The sequence below is a fragment of the Carassius carassius genome, chromosome 22 (genome assembly GCF_963082965.1).
Source record: "Carassius carassius chromosome 22, fCarCar2.1, whole genome shotgun sequence".
Classification (NCBI taxonomy): Eukaryota; Metazoa; Chordata; class Actinopteri; order Cypriniformes; family Cyprinidae; genus Carassius; species Carassius carassius.
The window spans coordinates 13,323,986-13,343,196 of record NC_081776.1 but is presented as its reverse complement, the minus strand read 5'-3'; the positions used below and the strand labels follow the sequence as shown (position 1 = coordinate 13,343,196).

Below are 19,211 nucleotides of genomic sequence, written 5' to 3'. Positions count from 1 at the left end.
TCCAGTCTGCAGCTGGCTTACTGGTAAGGTTGCGTAGCTAATATTTCTGTCAGTTACATACTGTGTACAGTGGCCCAATTATTTTGACATAAGAAGGGCTGGGAGGTTACTTTTAACATGTATTTCACAACAGATTACAAAATACAAGCTTTAAAAAGTAATCAGTAATATATTTTGTTAAATTACCCAGGTTTAGCAACTTAATCAAAATACTTTAGAATACTTTGAAATACTTAAAGGGGTCATATGATGCGATTATAATTTTCCTTTCACTTTGGAGTGTTACAAGCTCTTGGTGCATAAAGAAGATCTGTAAAGTTGAAAATACTAAAGCCTCAAATCCAAATAGATATTCTTTATAAAAGTTAAGACTTGTCCACGTCCTGCTAAAACGTCTCGTTCTAACATGCCCCCACATCTCTACGTCACTGTGTGGGAAGATTTGCAAAACGCAGCCCATGTGTTCACACAAAAAATAAGGCATACCTTTTATTCTCGCTATTGCCTCCATTTCATGGAGAAGCTGTGTGTTTCATTGTGAAAGCGAAACTAATTGTTTGGACTTCCAAAAGAGCACGATATCTGCTCCGTCACGCCTAGAGCTGATTTGTGCTGAGGAAATATATCAACTTCGTGCTCACTGTGGATAAAGAGGAGTCCAGCCCGGGGTCATAATATGTGGTTGCCGCAACCCTGGGCCGCTCCTTCGTCGAATCTGCTGGCCGTTCCTCATTATGGCCGCTAGCTTTTGGCCAATCACATGTCCTGGATAGCTGGCCAATCAGAGCACACCTCAATCATGCATGATTCGTATGGATCTGTTAACTGAATGCAAACTGTGAATTCTAGGAGAAATTTTCTGTCGTGATGAGCATGTGATGAGAAGTAGCCTTTTCGGTTCAAATCCCCAAACTGTTTACTTAAATATTAAATTAAAAAAATGACATTAAAATTAAAAGTAATTACTTTGGTAATCTAAAATACTTTTAGGATGTAACTGTTATCTGATTACCCCTCATTTAAAATGTAATTATAACAAGATATAGTTACTCATATTTTGTATTTTAAATATGTAATGCCATTACATGTATTTCGTTACTCGCCAGCCATGAACATAAGCTTCACTTAATATATGAATGCATTTGCATTAGGTAACAAAATATCAAAACAAGTGGAATTGATTTCAAGGTAGATGCTATATGGGTTGATATTTTTATTATTTAATGTGATAATAAAAGTGGCTCAAGTGTCCAAACATGTTCAAATATATTTTGGGGTCACTGTATATATATATTTTCACCCTATTATTCATATAAGGACAGTTACACCATTTACTGACTCTCATAACAATCCAAACTGTGTGCATGTCATTCTTTTGTGGAATACAAAAGAAGTTATTTTGAAAAATATTTCATTTGTTCATACAATGAAAGTCAAATGGGTACAATCCTGAATTGGACCTCACTGAAGCTATAGTGCTGATGCATCAACAGTCAAAAGAATGTATATGCAAAAACTACTTCAAAAAAAGCTACAATATATAGTAAAATCGAATTAATCAGGCTTACTTAAAAAAAAGCAAATAAAGTCAAATAGGAATATTATGTTACTGACAAATGCTTAGTATAGTTCCCTTACACAAGAGTTCTAGTAACTTTAAAAGAACAGCAGGGAGTACTTGATAATTTACTTTAGGTTTACTATTGACTTAATATAGCTACTAAATTTTTTAGGAAAGTCAACATCAATTTATGAAGTCAGCTTATGTGATCTTCTCTCAGATGTTTCAGTTGTATTGACAATTCAACATTCAAAATGACTTTGGGAAACAAGTCAATGCAACTAGGGAAAGAAGTGGAGGAAATGAGTGAAAATTCTATTAAGAATTAGCCTGTCTCAAGAACTCTTTCTTCTTCTTTTCCTTCTCCTGTTAGTGCACTGCTGCCTCTCACTGGTGCATTAAAGGGTTTACCCCAAAATAAAAATTTGCCTGTGCTTTACTTACCATCAAAGAAAGCATTCTAGGTACAGTATATGTGACTTTCTTCTTTAAGACAAATCCAATCAGAGTTCTATCAAAAATTGTTCTGGCCAATTCAAGCCATTCAGTGGGGGTAAGCACTGTTTCAGGGATTCAAACCTGGCTTCTATGTCCATTTGTGTTTATTCGCTGGAACTGCGTGTGTTGAACAGTTTGAATTGAACTTGGGAAACGTTTTCTGTTTTTGCACTGGATTTTTTAAAAACTTTTTTTATACTTGTTCTCATTATATGGTTAGTTTTTCTCAAATGGTGTCGAGCTGTTTATATTTCATTTGTTTCTATATTCCTCACGTACAGGAAGTTAATGCAATGATGAATATCATTGCTCTGATTTATTGTTTTGAATTTCATATTGCTCTGACACAAACTGATTTTGTTACAATGAACAGACGTATTGATGATGACACTGACTTAACTGACCAATCTGCATGCTTTGAGTATCCACCCAGGCGGAGAGTGCCAGCAACCGCGGATTTCCTGGAGACGCAGGCTGAGTCATTGAAGGAGGAAGTAGCATTGCTGCGGAAATGCCTGAATGATCTACAGATAGATATTATTGACCATTGCTTACTAGACTTGCACATACCTGCTCCATACCAATTGCATTACCATAAGGCCTGTTCCTTTGTCAACCCCATATGCTCAAGCACAAACTGGTCAAAAACATTACTTCAGTCCTTTGAGGGGGACATGAACAATAGAACGGAAAATGCATTTGGCCTGGCTCAAAGTTCTCTTGAATTGAACAATGCAACCAGAACTTTGGCATCAGTCTTGCATCATTCTAAACTGGAACCCCCGGTGTTTGTGAACGATGGAAAAGTTCAACCTGATGACTGGCTTCTTCTCGTGTATGCCTACAGAACTTCTTTGGGTCTCAGTGATGCCCAAATTTAGCTTGAATTGCCACATTTCTTAGCTAAAGAGCCCATAAATTGGTTTACAGTACTGAGTTAACACATTACATCTAGGACATAGTTCTGCACCCTGTTCAAGACTGTATTTCTTCCTTCGGATAATAAAGAGTGTGTTAGGAGAGGTATAATCTGTAATCTTCCTTGCCGACATGCGTGAGTCTGCTTGAGGCCTATTCCATTGGGTATACGGCGAGCGGCCCAACGCTATAGCGGACATTTTGGTGGCTGACAAAGCAGATATTTATTCACATACCTGTGGATTAAATTTGCATCTAGGATTGTGGTTCGTTGAGGTTATCGGGAATTTGACTTTTTGTGAACTTTGACTGTTTCAGGGATTCAGACCAGGCTTCTACGTCCATTTGTGTTAATTCACTTGAACTGCGTGTTAGGGTTAGGGTTAGGGTTAGGGTAAATTTTTTTTTGCTATATTACTCACATACAGGAAATGAATGCAAGTTCCTATATTTTTGTTGAATATCATTGTTCTGATTTATTGAATTTCATATTGCTCTGACACAAACTGATTTTGTGGCAAGGCCGCCATCTTGGAGTTCGATATTTCTCCTGACCCGAAAAAGTTGGAAGCAGTTACAGATTTCAGAACACTGACAGATGTGAAACAAGTGAGAGGATTTCTCGGCCTTACAAGCTACTACAAAAGGTTAATTCCAAATAATGCAGAAAATGTCGAGCCACTTTTTAAACTTACCAGAAAAGAAACGCCATTCAGCTGAGTTGACAGTTGTCAAGCTTTGATGGATTACATCAAGGGACTTCATGTAATGATTTAAACTGACCACAACAGCCTGAGGTGGCTGTTGAACCGTCCCAACCCCTCTAGACGACTGGCGAGGATTTTGCCTTCAATATCCTCCACAGGCCTGGTGTTCAGAATAAAGTTCTAGATGCTCTATCACACAGCCTACTGCCACTTTGTGAGGGCCCTATTGATACCCTCCCACTGCATGCTGTCATAGCTAGGCTGGATCTGTGCAGTCTCTCCTCAGTCACGATCACAGCCAGAGTGCAGTTGAGGCAGTTGCAAAATGGTGACCCAGTGGTTGGCAGTCTTCTACAAAACCTTGAAGGGAGGCTTCACAGACAAAGAAACTGTCATTCATGATGGTCTGCTTTATTTCAGGGATCCTAACGTAACCTGCAGTTTCCACCCAATGAAGCAGCTAAAATTATATGTCCCAACAGTAATTCGATCCACTGTTCTGAAATATTATAACGACCATCCTACAGCTGGCCACCTGGTTGTAACAAAAACACTGACCAGGCTGAGGCAAAGGTTCTTTTGGCCAATAATGGTAACTGATTCAAAATTATATGTTATATCATGTCCTGTGTGCCAGTTGATGAAGCTGAGACAAAGAAAACCGGCAGGCCTGATGGTTCCGATAAAACCAATGAAACCCTGAGAATATACAGGAGTGGATTTTGTTGGTCTGAACACGGGCTGAGAACAGCGTACCACCCACAAACAAACGCCACTGAGAGGGTAAACTGCACACTTAAAACTGCCATACGTGGAGGACAAGCACACTTTGTGGTACAAGTATCATCCTGATATCTGATTATTTGAACTGTTGACAACCAACACCCGCTTACCCCCATTTAAAGGATTAGAGGGACCAGGGGTGCGTTTCCCAAAAGCATTGTTAGCCAACTATTGTCTCAAGTTCCGTCGATACCAACGTAGTTCAACGATCCGGTGTTTCCCGAAACCATAGTTCAAATGAACATTTGCAAACTGCATCGCAAACTTGGAACGACAGCTCTCCACCTGTGGTTAGAAGCATAGTCCATTGTTAGTTTGTTGTTAGACGATATGGATTGCGCCGCACCTGGGCTGTGTTCTATTCAGAGTTATCGACCCTATGCCATATTACTTTAGAAGATTTCACCATCCACTTTGAGTGATTTTAAAACTTAAAGTTGTTGTTGTTTAAGTTTATTACTTAATTCGCCTTCTTTATTATTATTGCAAATTCAGTTTGAAACTATATAGCAGCGTGGCCCTCTCAATTATTCTCCCTTCGAAGTGTCCTCTGAAAGCATTAATCATGCCGATTGGAATGCAGCCACCGTTTCATTTTTGTGAAGAAACGGTGAGTTTGTCAAGTGAGTTATCTTTGTAAAAACATTCCAAAAGACATATTTCTCATTTAACAATTTTGGTAAAACAGTGTAGAGCCCATTTCACACTGCGATTCTGGCAAATACATGGGTAAAGTGTGCACTTTCACACTGCCAGTGATTACCTGGAATATGTACATGCTTTCACACACAACCCGTAAAGGTCCCATAATGACATGTGACATCAGGGCGTGACGTGTAATGTACGAGTCGAAAACGTTAGGCACTTTATACTTTCACTGAAGCTGGCGAACGATCTCGGCGTCAGCGCGCAAAGTGGGGAACTAACTGATCTCTGCTTCATTACAGTTTGCACATATTTTTTTGTCTGGAATTGATCTTCCTTCAAAACAGCCGGTAAAAGAGTCCCACGATAACGTGCATCATCACTACGACACAGCATTAGATCTGGCTTTTGTTCACACAGCGCTCGTCCCGGGACTGAACCCGGCAATGTTACTAGGTCCCCGACCCGGGTTCAATGCCGGAATCAATCCCGGGACATGTTTGCTTTCACACAGAAGGCGAACCGGAATTTGTTCCGGCAATTTGCCGGGTCCGACATGCAGTGTGAAAGGGGCTTAAAGGTTTTCACTTATATGAAATGTTAACACTCAAATCACAGTATTTGTATAGTAAATGAATGTACCAAAATAAAGTAACAAAAATTTATAAATAAGTGAGTGATTTTGTTGTTTTTGTGTGTGAATGTACGTATATATATATATATATATAGAGAGAGAGAGAGAGAGAGAGAGAGAGAGAGAGAGAGAGACAGTATATACACTGTTTGCAAAAGTATTTTTAATTTTTTTTAAGTGTTTATTTAATGCATATCGGCAAATAAACCAAATATTTAACATAAATTATATCAGATTAAACAAATAGTTTAAACTGCAGTGGTGGCTGGATGCTGCACAGGTGTCAGGAGGTATGGGCGAAGAGGATATCCACTGTCTCCTATCAGCCAGCTATCAACAAAGCCATGCACCCTCTTCAGCCACCTGGCAAACTGGAGAAGTGGCCCACACAAAAGAGTCATGTGTGCTTCCATCACCCACCCATCAGGCCATTACCCACCACCTCCATAAATTTCCAACAGCATATTAATGAAGAGTAGCTCACAACTGAATTTAAAGCTTGGAAAGGGCCTGATGTTGGAGGATGAGGGTGGTTAAGGCCGGATGTTGGAGGCCTGAACTTTGAATGCAAAGGCCTGGTTGATGCACAAGTATCTATATCTCCAATGATCCTTCCATTGCAACAGGCCCCAGGATATCCTCTGGGACAGGAGGAACTGTATTGATACCCCATCAGTTTTGTTTGCTTCCCTCTTAAGTGCCGCAGCACACCGTTTTGTCACACTTGCAAAGTCCCTTTACTTATTCCTGACTTCTTCTGGGCTTTGTTCGTATCCATAGCCAGCATCATTTATTTTTGGAGTGATTTCTGGCCAGATTTTGTTTTTGTCAGCATTTGTAATGCTTTTTTTCAGCTTTGAAAATAGCTGGACCTTATTATTTTCCACCTCCTCCAAAAGAAATGCAATTTCATGCTTTGAAAAGAGGGGTTTTTTCGTGTAATTTTCATTAACACATGGCTAAATGGGAAGGAGACTTAAATAGGAAAAAATTTACCAAAATAAGCAACAGGTGTCCACAACACTACATCACAGATTTTCAAAACCCATCTTTTCTCAATTGTGGTTAAGTAGCCTATTAATATTAAATAAGAAATAATATTTATATGAAATTGTGAAGTTATTGACATTGGGTGTATATAATGTATTGCAGAATAAATTAATGATTTGTTATTACTCAACTCCTACGTAACGTCATTTCAAAAGCATAATTCAAGTCGAAGAAAATAGAAAATAAAACCATGTTACTGTAGGTGGCTGTATGTGCTCATGGCTCCAGTCAGCCATTAGATCAAAGAAGTAGAAGAACGACAGCTCAAACCAATGTAGTTTGAACGATGGATCTGCGACACAGGTACCATGGTTTCGAGAAACAGTCGTGACTAGCTAGTACGTTTCCATAACAATGCATCGTACTATGGTGGTTAATCAGTTAGAGTTGTACGGGAAACGCACCCCAGGACAATTTTTTATATAACTCTGATTGGATTCGTCTGAAAAAAGAAAATCATATACACCTAGGATGCTTAGAGGGTGAGTAAACCACAGGCTAATTTTCATTTTACGGTGAACTATCCTTTAATGTCATTGGTTCCTTTGTCACTACTCGATTAGGTTGTTTTACTTGACTTGAAATTAGCTGTAACATAATAAAATATGGTAAGTATAACAACTAAATAAATATACTAATTTTATCTTAGTAAGGTGTATATACTGAAAAATCAATGTCCCTGCATTTAAAAAAAAAACTTTAAAACACCAGTATGGTAAGTTTAACTTGACAAATTAAAGGCCTTTTAATTATTATTTGGCCTTAAACTAAAGCTAGTAGCTATTATTGCTGATCATATTATAATTGATTTTAAGGTGCTGATAAATGTGACAAGGTAAAATTGTCTGTTATGTAATACTCACACTGGATGTCCAGCATCACTGATGAGTTCTGGGTGCCATGTTGGTTGTGCGCTGTACAGTAGTACCAGCCTCTGTGTTTCAGGTCGATCCTATCGAAGGTAAGAGTGTCTCCAGTCGGCAGCTGCTTCATCTGTCCTTCACTCTCTCTGGACCAGGTGTAGTTCACTGCTGGGTTTGCTTCACTGCTGCAGGTCACAGTCACTGAACTTCCCTCCAACACAGAGCTGGAGGTATTCACTGAAGCTGATGTATTTTTAGGCGAATCTGATGGAAAATAATTCACTCACAATAAAAATCACAATAATATGATTAAAAACTAAAAAGCATCTCAAAGCCTCACTTACACTGAACATGTACTGTGATGTTGTTCTATGCTGTTTTGTTCTGGTCCTGTAGCTGGTAGGTTATAGTGCAGGTGAAAGTGACTCTGTGCTGACGGTGAGTAGCAGTGAAGTTCAGATCAGAGATGAGCTCCTCTCGTCTGCTGCTCTCTCTGAGGGGGATTCTGGGAGTGGAGCTCCATGTGAGAGTTGGTGGAGGAGAGGAGCAGAGAGTCCCAGCAGAGCAGCGCAGACTCACAGAGCTCCCCTCCAACACCTCCAACACCTCCTCCTGATCCTGCACCTCCTTCTGATCCACATACAGATGCACTGTGGGTTTGGGGGGAGAATCTGTAAAAGTAAAACAACAATGACGACAGATGACGACTTTTAAAACACTCATTTAACAGTTTTGTTTATAAATAAAAACCTCAAATCACTCACCTAACACATTTATAGTGGAGGTATTTAGATGGTAGACATATACCAGCACTTTCAATCCTGAAGTAATATCTACCAATGTGCCTTGAACTAACATTATAGAAGATAGTGGTGCAGTTCCCCTCATGTAGCTTTCCAGTTATTGTCCCATTAAAGTGATTAGGTTTGTGATCTGTGGAGTGAAACACTAGATACTCATTCGTAATCTCTCCATCTTTGAGCCACAGTCCTGTAGCTCTCTCAGTGATCTCTCTGTCATATTTTTCCTGAATCTCAAATCTGCACTTTATGATCACACAGGATCCACTGAGAGCTTGAATGTTCTCTGGCAGACTGATGCTGAAATCTCTACAGCAAACACCTACAACACACATAATGCAAACATGTAAGATATATATATATATATATATATATATATATATATATATATATATATATATATATATATATCAGCCTATAGGTCAAAAGCAAACCGAGCCAAAAAAAAAAGGAAGCAACATGTAAAACTGGATTAACTCAGCCACCCTCATTCCTCTCTCACTTTTTGTGATTAAGAGACTTTTATTTGAGTTTGAGAGCAGTGACAACATAAAACTCACCTTTGCATTCAAAAAATAAAAAAAAGCTGCAAAAGTTTTTGCACAAATAATGAGCCAAAGATGATACCTCAGGAAGAAGGAAGTAACATTTCATATTGTACATCAACATTAATGGTTGACTGAAAACATTGCCTTTCTTTTTATTTTCCTCCCATGAATTATAATACTTTATGAAAATAATTCTTAGCATTTAAATGTTAGAAGACGATTAGTCCCATATGTGTCCTTGGAAGACCTAAAAGTAAAAGGAACTTTTAGTCGCCACTTTGGTGCTTTTAGTCTCAGTATACACTATGTGTGTATATAGTTTAGCTTAAAATTTTGTATTGTAAACTACAGGAATAGGGAAAGTAGCTTTCAGGTAAGTAGTCACGGCCAAAAGGTTTTGCAGTGACATAAGTTTTGTGTTTTGCAAAGTTTGCTGATTAAACTGTTGTGGTGTTCATTCACATTGTTTCTACATTAATGTGTAGACGTAGAGGGTGGCTGTGGTCAGTCCACAAAAGTCAAGTGGACAAGCAGAAGCCCACAAAGTGTGATCAACTCCGAGAACTAAATAAGGTGAGAATGGATCGCCCTCAAGTATGCTCATGTGAGGTAAAATAAATAATTCACATTCCCACCCAATAACTGTTGACTATATGATCCCTTTACAATTAATAATTTTCCAAGAATTGTTTTTTTTTTTTTTTAGGAAACTTGACTTAACATTTGTTTATGTTACTTGAAAGTAACATTTAGTTAATGATTTGACTTAATATACATTGCTATGGACAATGGCAAATATTACAAAATATCTGTGGAGTGAATGCTGTGAATAACCAATAAGAAACAAGTATCCCGGAGAGTTACTGTTACTTTACATGTATTACTTACGCACCGTGCACAATATATAATGATAAATAACTTCATCATCACAGAAACCCCAACAGCATCTCCTATCTGGACAAAGAAAGATGTCCACCTTACAAGCAATATATAAAATATAGCCTATACATAATAATGAATGAGTATACTGCATGTAAAGAATCATAAATGTTGATGAGAGAATCAATTAGCAGCACTTCATGTTCTACATGGCTAATTATTTTTGAGTTCTGGAATCTTTATTAAACTCTTATTAGTTTAATGTGAGTTTCTGTTTACCTCTGTTCTGAGGGAATGGATTAAACCGAAGCAGTTGTTCATCAGTGCCATGAATGTTGTTGCTGACACACTCCAGAGTGGATGTGTTTGTGAGAGACTGATGAAGAGTGATGGAGCTCCTCAAGCCTGTGCTGCTCAATCGCTCTTCACTGATGAACATATTTGAAGAGTTAGAGTTAGAGGGATTCCCAGAGCAGAGAGTCTCAGCAGAGCAGCGCAGACTCAGTTTCATCTAACATAATAAAAGACACTGGTACAGTACTTTTAATGTAATTTTCCAGTTAATTTTCCCTTAATAATTAAGTTCTGGCTGGACATGCTGGAGTTAAAAACTATTTTCTCCAACTGAATTCCATGTTTATGCCAAAATTTCTGTGGCAGATCTCTCTGTAAGGTAAGGTCTTTATCATATTGTCCCTGAATCTCAAATCTGCACTTTATGATCACACAGAATCCACTGAGAGCAGCACTCTTCTGTTGCAGACTGATGCTGAAATCTCTACAGCAAACAACTACAACACAAATGTGAAAAACAGTTGTGCCACCTTTTTAATGACTTTTTTATTGACATTAATAATGAAAGGGAATTTTTTTTCAATTACATGAATAAATAATAGAATAACCTAGAAAGCATATTGCTCTGATGTGAAAACAAAATTCACAGTGTCACTGTTTTAATTAAGATTGATAAATGTAATTAGCTCTTGTGACCTAGCAAACACTTTTTTCTTCTTCTGGGTATCATGGATGAGAATCCTAGGCATCCCATGGCATCTTTAATGAAGACAACAAAGGAAAACTTAAACTTAAAATTTAAACTTTTAAAATGTAATTCCACACTTTAATAACAGTAAAGCCACTGTCTGTTGACCATTAAAGGAACAATGATGCTATTTAACTGTTTGTTTACTCAAAAGAAAGAAAAGGTAGACAAACCTTTCAACAAAAAAAACTGAAAAGAAGAATTTTCAAACATAACACAGTCAAAATTTGACTTCATAAATGAATTATGTTTAGTTCTCTGTTGCAATGCCTGCTGATTAGAGATGGAGTGAATCTGTGGTTTGTGACCAGAACAGTGACACAACATACTGACTGACTGGCATCAGATCTATAATTGCTCTTTTCATCACATCAGTCCAGCAGTTCCTGTAACAGCTTAAACATACAATGAATAAATAAAGGAAGGAAGCACAAAATGATCCACGTTTGGAATGGGTGAGTAAATTATGAACTAATCATTTAATGCTATATTTAAAATGTAGTTCTCAACAAAAATGTTGCATCATATGCAGAAACATCCTTTACCACCTTAAGCAACAATGTGGCCTGCAGTCCTTCTCAAAACTATTTCCTGCCTGAGACATGTCTACAAGTTACATACACACCACTCATCTTTAATAGAAAAAGAAAATAAATAACTAAATAATTGATGAAAAGACACATCGTTATCAATAATAATACAATTGATACATAAAATAACACAACCATGTATGAATAACTGATGTAAAAATAATAATTTAATACATTAAAAAATAATAGATGCAGAAAAACAAGTCTGAGTAAAATAGGTAGTTGCAGATAAAGATTTTTTAAACATGATAATAGTAATCCTAATAAATTATAATGTATAAACTGCATCCTAATTTAAAGCTGTGCTAAAATGCACAAATAATTCCCCCACCTGTTGTTTGTTTAAACACACACACACGCACACACACACACATGATGTCTTCAGGTTCTCTGATGCAATTAAAAGGGCAAAATGATTATAAGAAAGGGGTGGGGTTCAAGTGGACTAATTCAAAGTTACAGAAATCTAGAGGGCAAAACATCCACAGAACTGTGAAATGCAAGTTTTGTTCAGTTGCGAATAAAGCACCTGCTGCAGTATTAGTGTCTTAATGTACTAAAACAGTGTTAACAGATCAAATTCAGTATGCACCTCATTGATCATGCATACTTCATAGTTGCAAGCAGATGAGCCCAGAATATAAACGCAATGCACTAAATGCTTAACGATTTTTCGGAAACACTTCCAAATCTCACTGTTAACTAGTTGCTTATTAGCATGCCTATTATTAACATTTTGGCTGTTTATTAGTGCTTATAAAACACCTATGCATGCCCATATTCTACATCCCTAATCCTACCCAATATACCCTAAACTTAACAACTACCTTACTAACTATTAATAAAAAGCAAATTAGGAGTTTATTGAGGCAAAAGTGGTAGTTAATTGTTAGTTAATGGATAGAATTGGACCTTTAAAAAAAGTGTTTGACATCATGTGAAAACTTTAATGAAGTCTGCAATAACTCACCAAAGAGGAGCCTACATTTCACTGAAAGATCAAGGTATGACATTTTGAATGAAAAAAATCGCAAAAAAAAAAGAAACATATGCACAAATGTTCACAATAAAATCAATTCCATGCATTTCTAAAATAGGTTTTCTAAATTTGAATATACACAAATAAATGGCTCACAATACGTAACATGCATTTCTACATGTAAATATTTTTAAAATATTATATTAATAAAAACAAGAACATACCTTATTTTAAACAAATGTTAAAAGTACAAATTGCAAAACGTCTTTTATAAAGGAAAAATTACTGAGCCCACCTTTAATGATGTGTGAGATCAGGTGAGAGAATTAAGTTCTTCCAACAATACATCACAGTCTGTAGTATTGAAAGTGCACTCATGAGATATAAATGCTCAAATTGCAACAGGTGTTCTCTCACATTAAATAGCATGGTCTGCACCAGAGCAGGTTTAGAAGAGGGGCCAATCACAGATGGTTAACCTCTTATATTTTTTATACAGTAATACAGTAACAGTGTTGCATACAATAACTAATGAAGAACATTGTAACTTAAGATAAAATACCAAGCCTATGATAACACAATCAGCATAACTTTATCAAAACATTAAAAACATAAAACTCACCATTAGAAGAGTTGAATTCTATCTAACAAACTGTGACCCAATTGAAAACTGTAATCATGTGATTGCTACATCAAAAAAAAAAAAAAAAAAAAAAAAAAAAAAAAAAATATATATATATATATATATATATATATATTTGAAAAACTGCAGACCCTCTTTTCTGTTTTCATAAAATAATTTAAGCATTACCTCTCACTGATTAAATCATCTAAAAAAAACTACAAATGACTTGTAACTCTTAATAAGATATTGCTATAAGTTAACTATAATTAAATTGGAATTATGACAATGCTTTGCTGTAAACTGTCAGGCAAAGGGCTTGAATGGCTACTGTTCCTGTTGATATACTACCTCTTCAAATAAGGATTGTCTGCTTCTGAGCGTCTATTTAGCACACTTTGACCAACTTAGAATGAATGAATAAATATGAAACATATGTATGTATTTTATTTATTTACGATTGTGACACATATGTATAAGACAGTTTGGGGGGGTTTAGGCTTGGTCAAAGTTCAAATATAGTGCATTATCACTCATGTCATGTAAATTTGCCAAGACAAATAATTTGCAAAGTAAACCAATATATATTATAATGCAAAACAGGTGTGGCATTATACACTGGTGCAACTGAATTCACTTCATTTACTAAAAGTAACACTGACATCATCATATAGGTGTAGGTTGGTATATGATTCAATAGTGATATATAATTTTTTTATGTTGCATATATGAATGCACTTATGTAAACCTGGATGTTTTGCTGATGAGACAACTTCATAAACACTTCATAATGACTATTCAGCAAGCAGTAGGCCTATTTACAACAACAACTATTGCACATGCAGTGCCCCACAGATTAAATATTGACTGAATAACATAACAAAATAATAATAGTAGCATTCATTAAAAAATACATTTTGGTTTGTTATCTAATACAATAACAGAAATGACATAGTATAGTATGCTTTAAATCCATATTTGAATTAATTAAAAATGACATGTTTGTAGAAATATTGCATGCATTCGTTGATTCACCTTGCTTTATGTTTATGTCTGCACTAGTTTTGCTTTGGCTGCTGCTTTGTGAGGAACCTGATAGATGGCTTCCCCGTGTGGCATTGAGGGAACCTTTCTGATCTTTGCCTCGCTATCTTCTATGTTTTGACCAAAGTATCGGACCACAGCATATTCAGTAGTAAGCGATGAGATGCCTCTGATGTTGTTTGACTCTGGATCGGTGTTTGTAAAGTTAATTGTTGAATAATGTAGGGGTTCTGGCTGATTTAGTATGGGGGCTTCAGCTGATGACATCATAACTTTATTAACATAAAAAGGTTCTCCCCTGATGTCCACCGAATCAGCCTAGAAGATGCACAAAGATGGAGAATCAACAGTTGAGAGCTTTTATGCACAAGACACTTGGAATGTGTCAGTGGGTGGGGAAAATAATTGTAAAAGCAGTATGGTGTTTACGAGTTTGACATATTTCTGAATGAATAGCATGTGTGTTTGATGTATTGGAACATACCCCATCAGTCTGAATCAGTCCAGCTTTATCTCCACTCTGAGTCCTGAAGATACATCTATAGAAATAATTAATAATTTAAAAAACATAAGACTGCTTGTACCTTATTTATCAGAATTTTTTATTTCTTAGATGTTTCTCTTTCATAGCTCAGGAGGCTTTAAATATAGTAAAACACAAGGTATATACAGTAAGTGATATATAACTCCAATAAATATCAGAGTTGGCTCAGATGTTCCTTCTACAATTCTTTAGGTGAAATAAAGCACAAGACACTAAATTCTGGACATAAAGTTATTCCATAGAGCTATGAGATGAATGTAGATTACCAAGATAATTTGATCTTGGAAGTATTTGGAAGCAGTTTACCAAATGTTTACATTGAAAAGCTCTAACTTTTAGTTGCAGACCAAAATCATCAAATCTGACACTACTGTAATTTGAGACATTGTTGAGATCGTCTCTGAAACTCTAGTGGACATATACAAGAATATTAGGGTGTTTTCTGGGAAATTGAGATGGTTGGAAAACCAGGAGAGTTCAGCAATAGTTTCTTTGATTTACATTTAACTCATTACTGTCTATTATAGAGACCTCCTTTGTGATTTTTCTTTTTTAGGGTTAACTTACAATCATACTATGCATATGTTTTTACATTAGGCAATCACACTGTCTACTTACTTGTACAGCCGTGTTGTGACCCATAAGATTGCCATAAATGAAGTTCCAGCTGCGACTCCAACCAGGAGGGAGTTAATGTTAAACCCTATTAAATAAATAAGTGACAGTTCATGGAAACTTTCTTTATTCTAGAGAGCAGCTGTTCTGATATCAATGAAATATTTAACCATACATATCTGAATAATTGTTGCCTATTCAATAAAAAATCAGTAGGCTAGTTGATTCATTGCCATATCAATAACTAAAATAGATTAAATGTTAAATTTATATTTACATGGAGCGTTTTGAGTGATGAAAACCAGATGAAACAGTTGTTCATCAGTGCCATGAATGTTTCTGCTGACACACTGCAGAGTGGATGTGTTTGTGAGAGACTGATGAAGAGTGATGGAGCTCCTCAAACCTGTGCTGCTCAATCGCTCTTCACTGATGAACATGTTTGAAGAGTTAGTAACAGGACGTCCAGACAGATGCCACTCCAGTTCAGGAGAGGGATTCCCATCAGCCTCACAGAAACACACAGTTACATCAGTCCTGGTACAGCTGGAGGAAGGAGAGATCTTAGGAGCATCTATTAGAGAGAAAGATCGAGAATGGTCTATGCAGCACAACTGGAAATATTTCTTAGTAACTTTCTATGCAGTTTACATTGCTTACAAAAACTTGGTTGAAAGATTTTCTCGGTTCCTTTTTTACTCACACAGAATGTCCAGCATCACTGATGAGTTCTGGGTGCCATGTTGGTTGTGAGCTGTACAGTAGTACCAGCCTCTGTGTTTCAGGTCGATCCTATCGAAGGTAAGAGTGTCTCCAGTCTGCAGCTGCTTCATCTGTCCTTCACTCTCTCTGGACCAGGTGTAGTTCACTGCTGGGTTTGCTTCACTGCTGCAGGTCACAGTCACTGAACTTCCCTCCAACACAGAGCTGGAGGGAAGCACGGACACTGATGTGTTTTTAGGCGAATCTGAAGGAAAATAATTCAGGGCCTCACAATAAAAATCACAATAATATGATTAAAAACTAAAAAAGCATCTCAAAGCCTCACTTACACTGAACATGTACTGTGATGTTGTTCTGTGCTGTTTTGTTCTGGTCCTGTAGCTGGTAGGTTATAGTGCAGGTGAAAGTGACTCTGTGCTGACGGTGAGTAGCAGTGAAGTTCAGATCAGAGATGAGCTCCTCTCGTCTGCTGCTCTCTCTGAGGGGGATTCTGGGAGTGGAGCTCCATGTGAGAGTTGGTGGAGGAGAGGAGCAGAGAGTCTCAGCAGAGCAGCGCAGACTCACAGAGCTCCCCTCCAACACCTCCTCCTGATCCTGCACCTCCTTCTGATCCACATACAGATGCACTGTAGGTTTGGGGGGAGAGTCTGAAATGCACACACGTTTATCTTTTATATATATATATATATGACATATGTGATTCAAAGATTTGTGTCAAATAAAATGGATGTGATGAAATTTGGTAGGACACCGTCATTCTTCTTCAAAGAATAAATCTGAAAAGCATACATATACATTATGTTGTTCTGTCATTTCATAATTTTAGAAAATGATGGTTCACAGATTTTATTGTACTGTACTAAATCACAATTTATGTATATTATTTCATAATATTTTCAGTCATAAAGTCACTTACCAATCACAACTATTGAAACTGATGTTATAGTATATGTCCATTTCAGTCCACCTTCACCCTCTATCCTGAACTTATAATTACCATTATGATTTGAACTAATATGATTAAAAATAGTGGTACAGTTTTTCTCATGTAGTTTTCCAGTTATTTTAAATTCAAAGTGATTAGATGTCCCATCTTTGAGCCACAGTCCTTTAGCACTCTCAGTGAGGTCTCTGTCATATTGTTCCTGAATCTCAAATCTGCACTTTATGATCACACAGGATCCACTGAGAGATTGAATGTTCTGTGGCAGACTGATGCTGAAATCTCTACAATGAATGCCTAATAACACACACAACAGAAACATGTTAAGCATGATGAAATGTACAACTAAAAACATTATATGCTTTTTACTTAAATATACTTAATTTACTAAAACTATATTACTGTAGTTAATTCATTAACAATAAAAGCTCGACTTGTTAGTCACATTAGGATTAAAAAAAAAATAATAATATATATATATATATATATATATATAGATAGATAGATAGATAGATAGATAGATAGATAGATAGATAGATAGATAGATAGATAGATAGATAGATAGATAGATAGATAGATAGATAGATATAGATATTTGTTATTTGTTAATCTTTAAGAAAAAGTGTAAGTCATGATGATTGAAATAATGTGCTTTGTGATTTTTAGTTATAGTGGAATAATAATTTTTTTTTTTTTGTTAACACTTTATTTTAAGGTATCGTTGTTCCATATGTTACATGTACTTACTATTATAATAACAATTAACTATGCATAATTACATGCAAGTAATCAAAGCAAAATTCGAACCCTGTAACCATATAGTAAGTAAAAGTAGTTAACTAATATTACTCAGTACTTATATGTATAATTCCACTGTAACAAGGACACCTTAAAATAAAGTATAAAAATTTTTTCCTTGTAAATGTAATTGAGTAATAGTACAAGTATTCTGTTTTAAGAGAACTCAAGTGAAGTACAGATTCCCCAAAATAATACTTGAGCACAGTATAGTCTATTATTCAAAAACGTTTCATATATGCAATTAAACCATTTAGACCTATTTTAAACAACAGACTAAACACACTGGTGTTATAAAACACATTCAGGATAAATGTTTCAGTTGTTTACTTCATCTTACAAATGTCTTAAAAAAAGTATCTTAAGGAAACAACAAACATTGTGGAAGTTAAAAAAGGATACACATACCTTGTAAGAGAAAGACAAAAATGCTGATTTTCTCAGCTACGCTCATCTTGCTATAAAAAGATGGTCAGACCTAAGTAGAGATGATATGTTCAATCACGTTACAAAAATGATACAAACATAAACAACGTACAAACACACACTCAACACTGTTGTTCTGGAATGATAGGCAAACAAATATTATTCTCATAATCACTAATCACCTGAAACATATCTGTACACCTAAAAGGTGTGACAACTAACTCAAGTCCTCAATTTGTGTATAGAATAAAAAGTATTAAAAAAGTATAAAAAATAAGAATGGTTAACATTTCAGATAATCAAACAGATTATTGAAGAAAGTTTAATGTTGGAAATGTTTTTAAATAACTACATAACTTGTATCTTTGGCCAAACAATATTCTTAATTCTTAAGTTTTTGAATGTACAAACTTTAAGTTTATAAATTCATCAAGAGAATAAATTACAAACATTTATTTTATTTTTATGAAGAGATGAATGAACAGAATAAAACATCAGAATCTAAAACATCGGAATCTAAAACATCAGAATCAACATACCTGAAAATATTAAAACTATCATTTAGGTCCTACTACATACCAGAGAAGTCTGATAAAAAGCTTGAGGAATCCTCTGAATATTGGTTAAGAGTAAAGCTGACTGTTGTGACACAGACTCTTTTTTTTTAGACTAAGAGCCGCTATGCTCTATGAAGATAACTCAATGCATGACTAATATTTGACTAATCAAAACTTCCTCTTTTTCTCAGCAGTGACTGTATCTTATAACCTTCATGTTGTTCATAAACAGAACAATCTATGCAAACATTCTTAACAGTCAATACCTTAATGCAAATATGTTATACTTTCCATGATGGCAAAATGTGTGTAGCTTAAAGTCAACGGTGATGTTATATCAATACGAACTGAGCTTTTATGGTATATTTAAAAGTCAAAATAATAATAAAAAATAAATAAACAAGTACTGTAGCTCAAATTTTGTGTCAGAAAACACAGTGCA

The 19,211-nt window shown here is 35.9% G+C and overlaps 1 protein-coding gene across 1 annotated transcript; it reads right to left on the bottom strand.

The window, feature by feature from the left end:
• Positions 1–13,679: 13,679 nt before the first annotated feature.
• On the bottom strand, positions 13,680–19,182 carry LOC132099014 (myelin-associated glycoprotein-like). Its single transcript, XM_059505376.1, has 9 exons — positions 18,792–19,182; positions 18,195–18,264; positions 16,962–17,285; positions 16,375–16,692; positions 16,026–16,289; positions 15,600–15,896; positions 15,326–15,410; positions 14,648–14,702; positions 13,680–14,481 (listed from the first exon to the last, which is right to left on the bottom strand). Exons 2-9 carry the CDS (start codon positions 18,238–18,240, stop codon positions 14,167–14,169), a joined length of 1,704 nt encoding a protein of 567 aa, XP_059361359.1. The 5' UTR covers positions 18,241–18,264; positions 18,792–19,182; the 3' UTR covers positions 13,680–14,166.
• Positions 19,183–19,211: the final 29 nt, after the last annotated feature.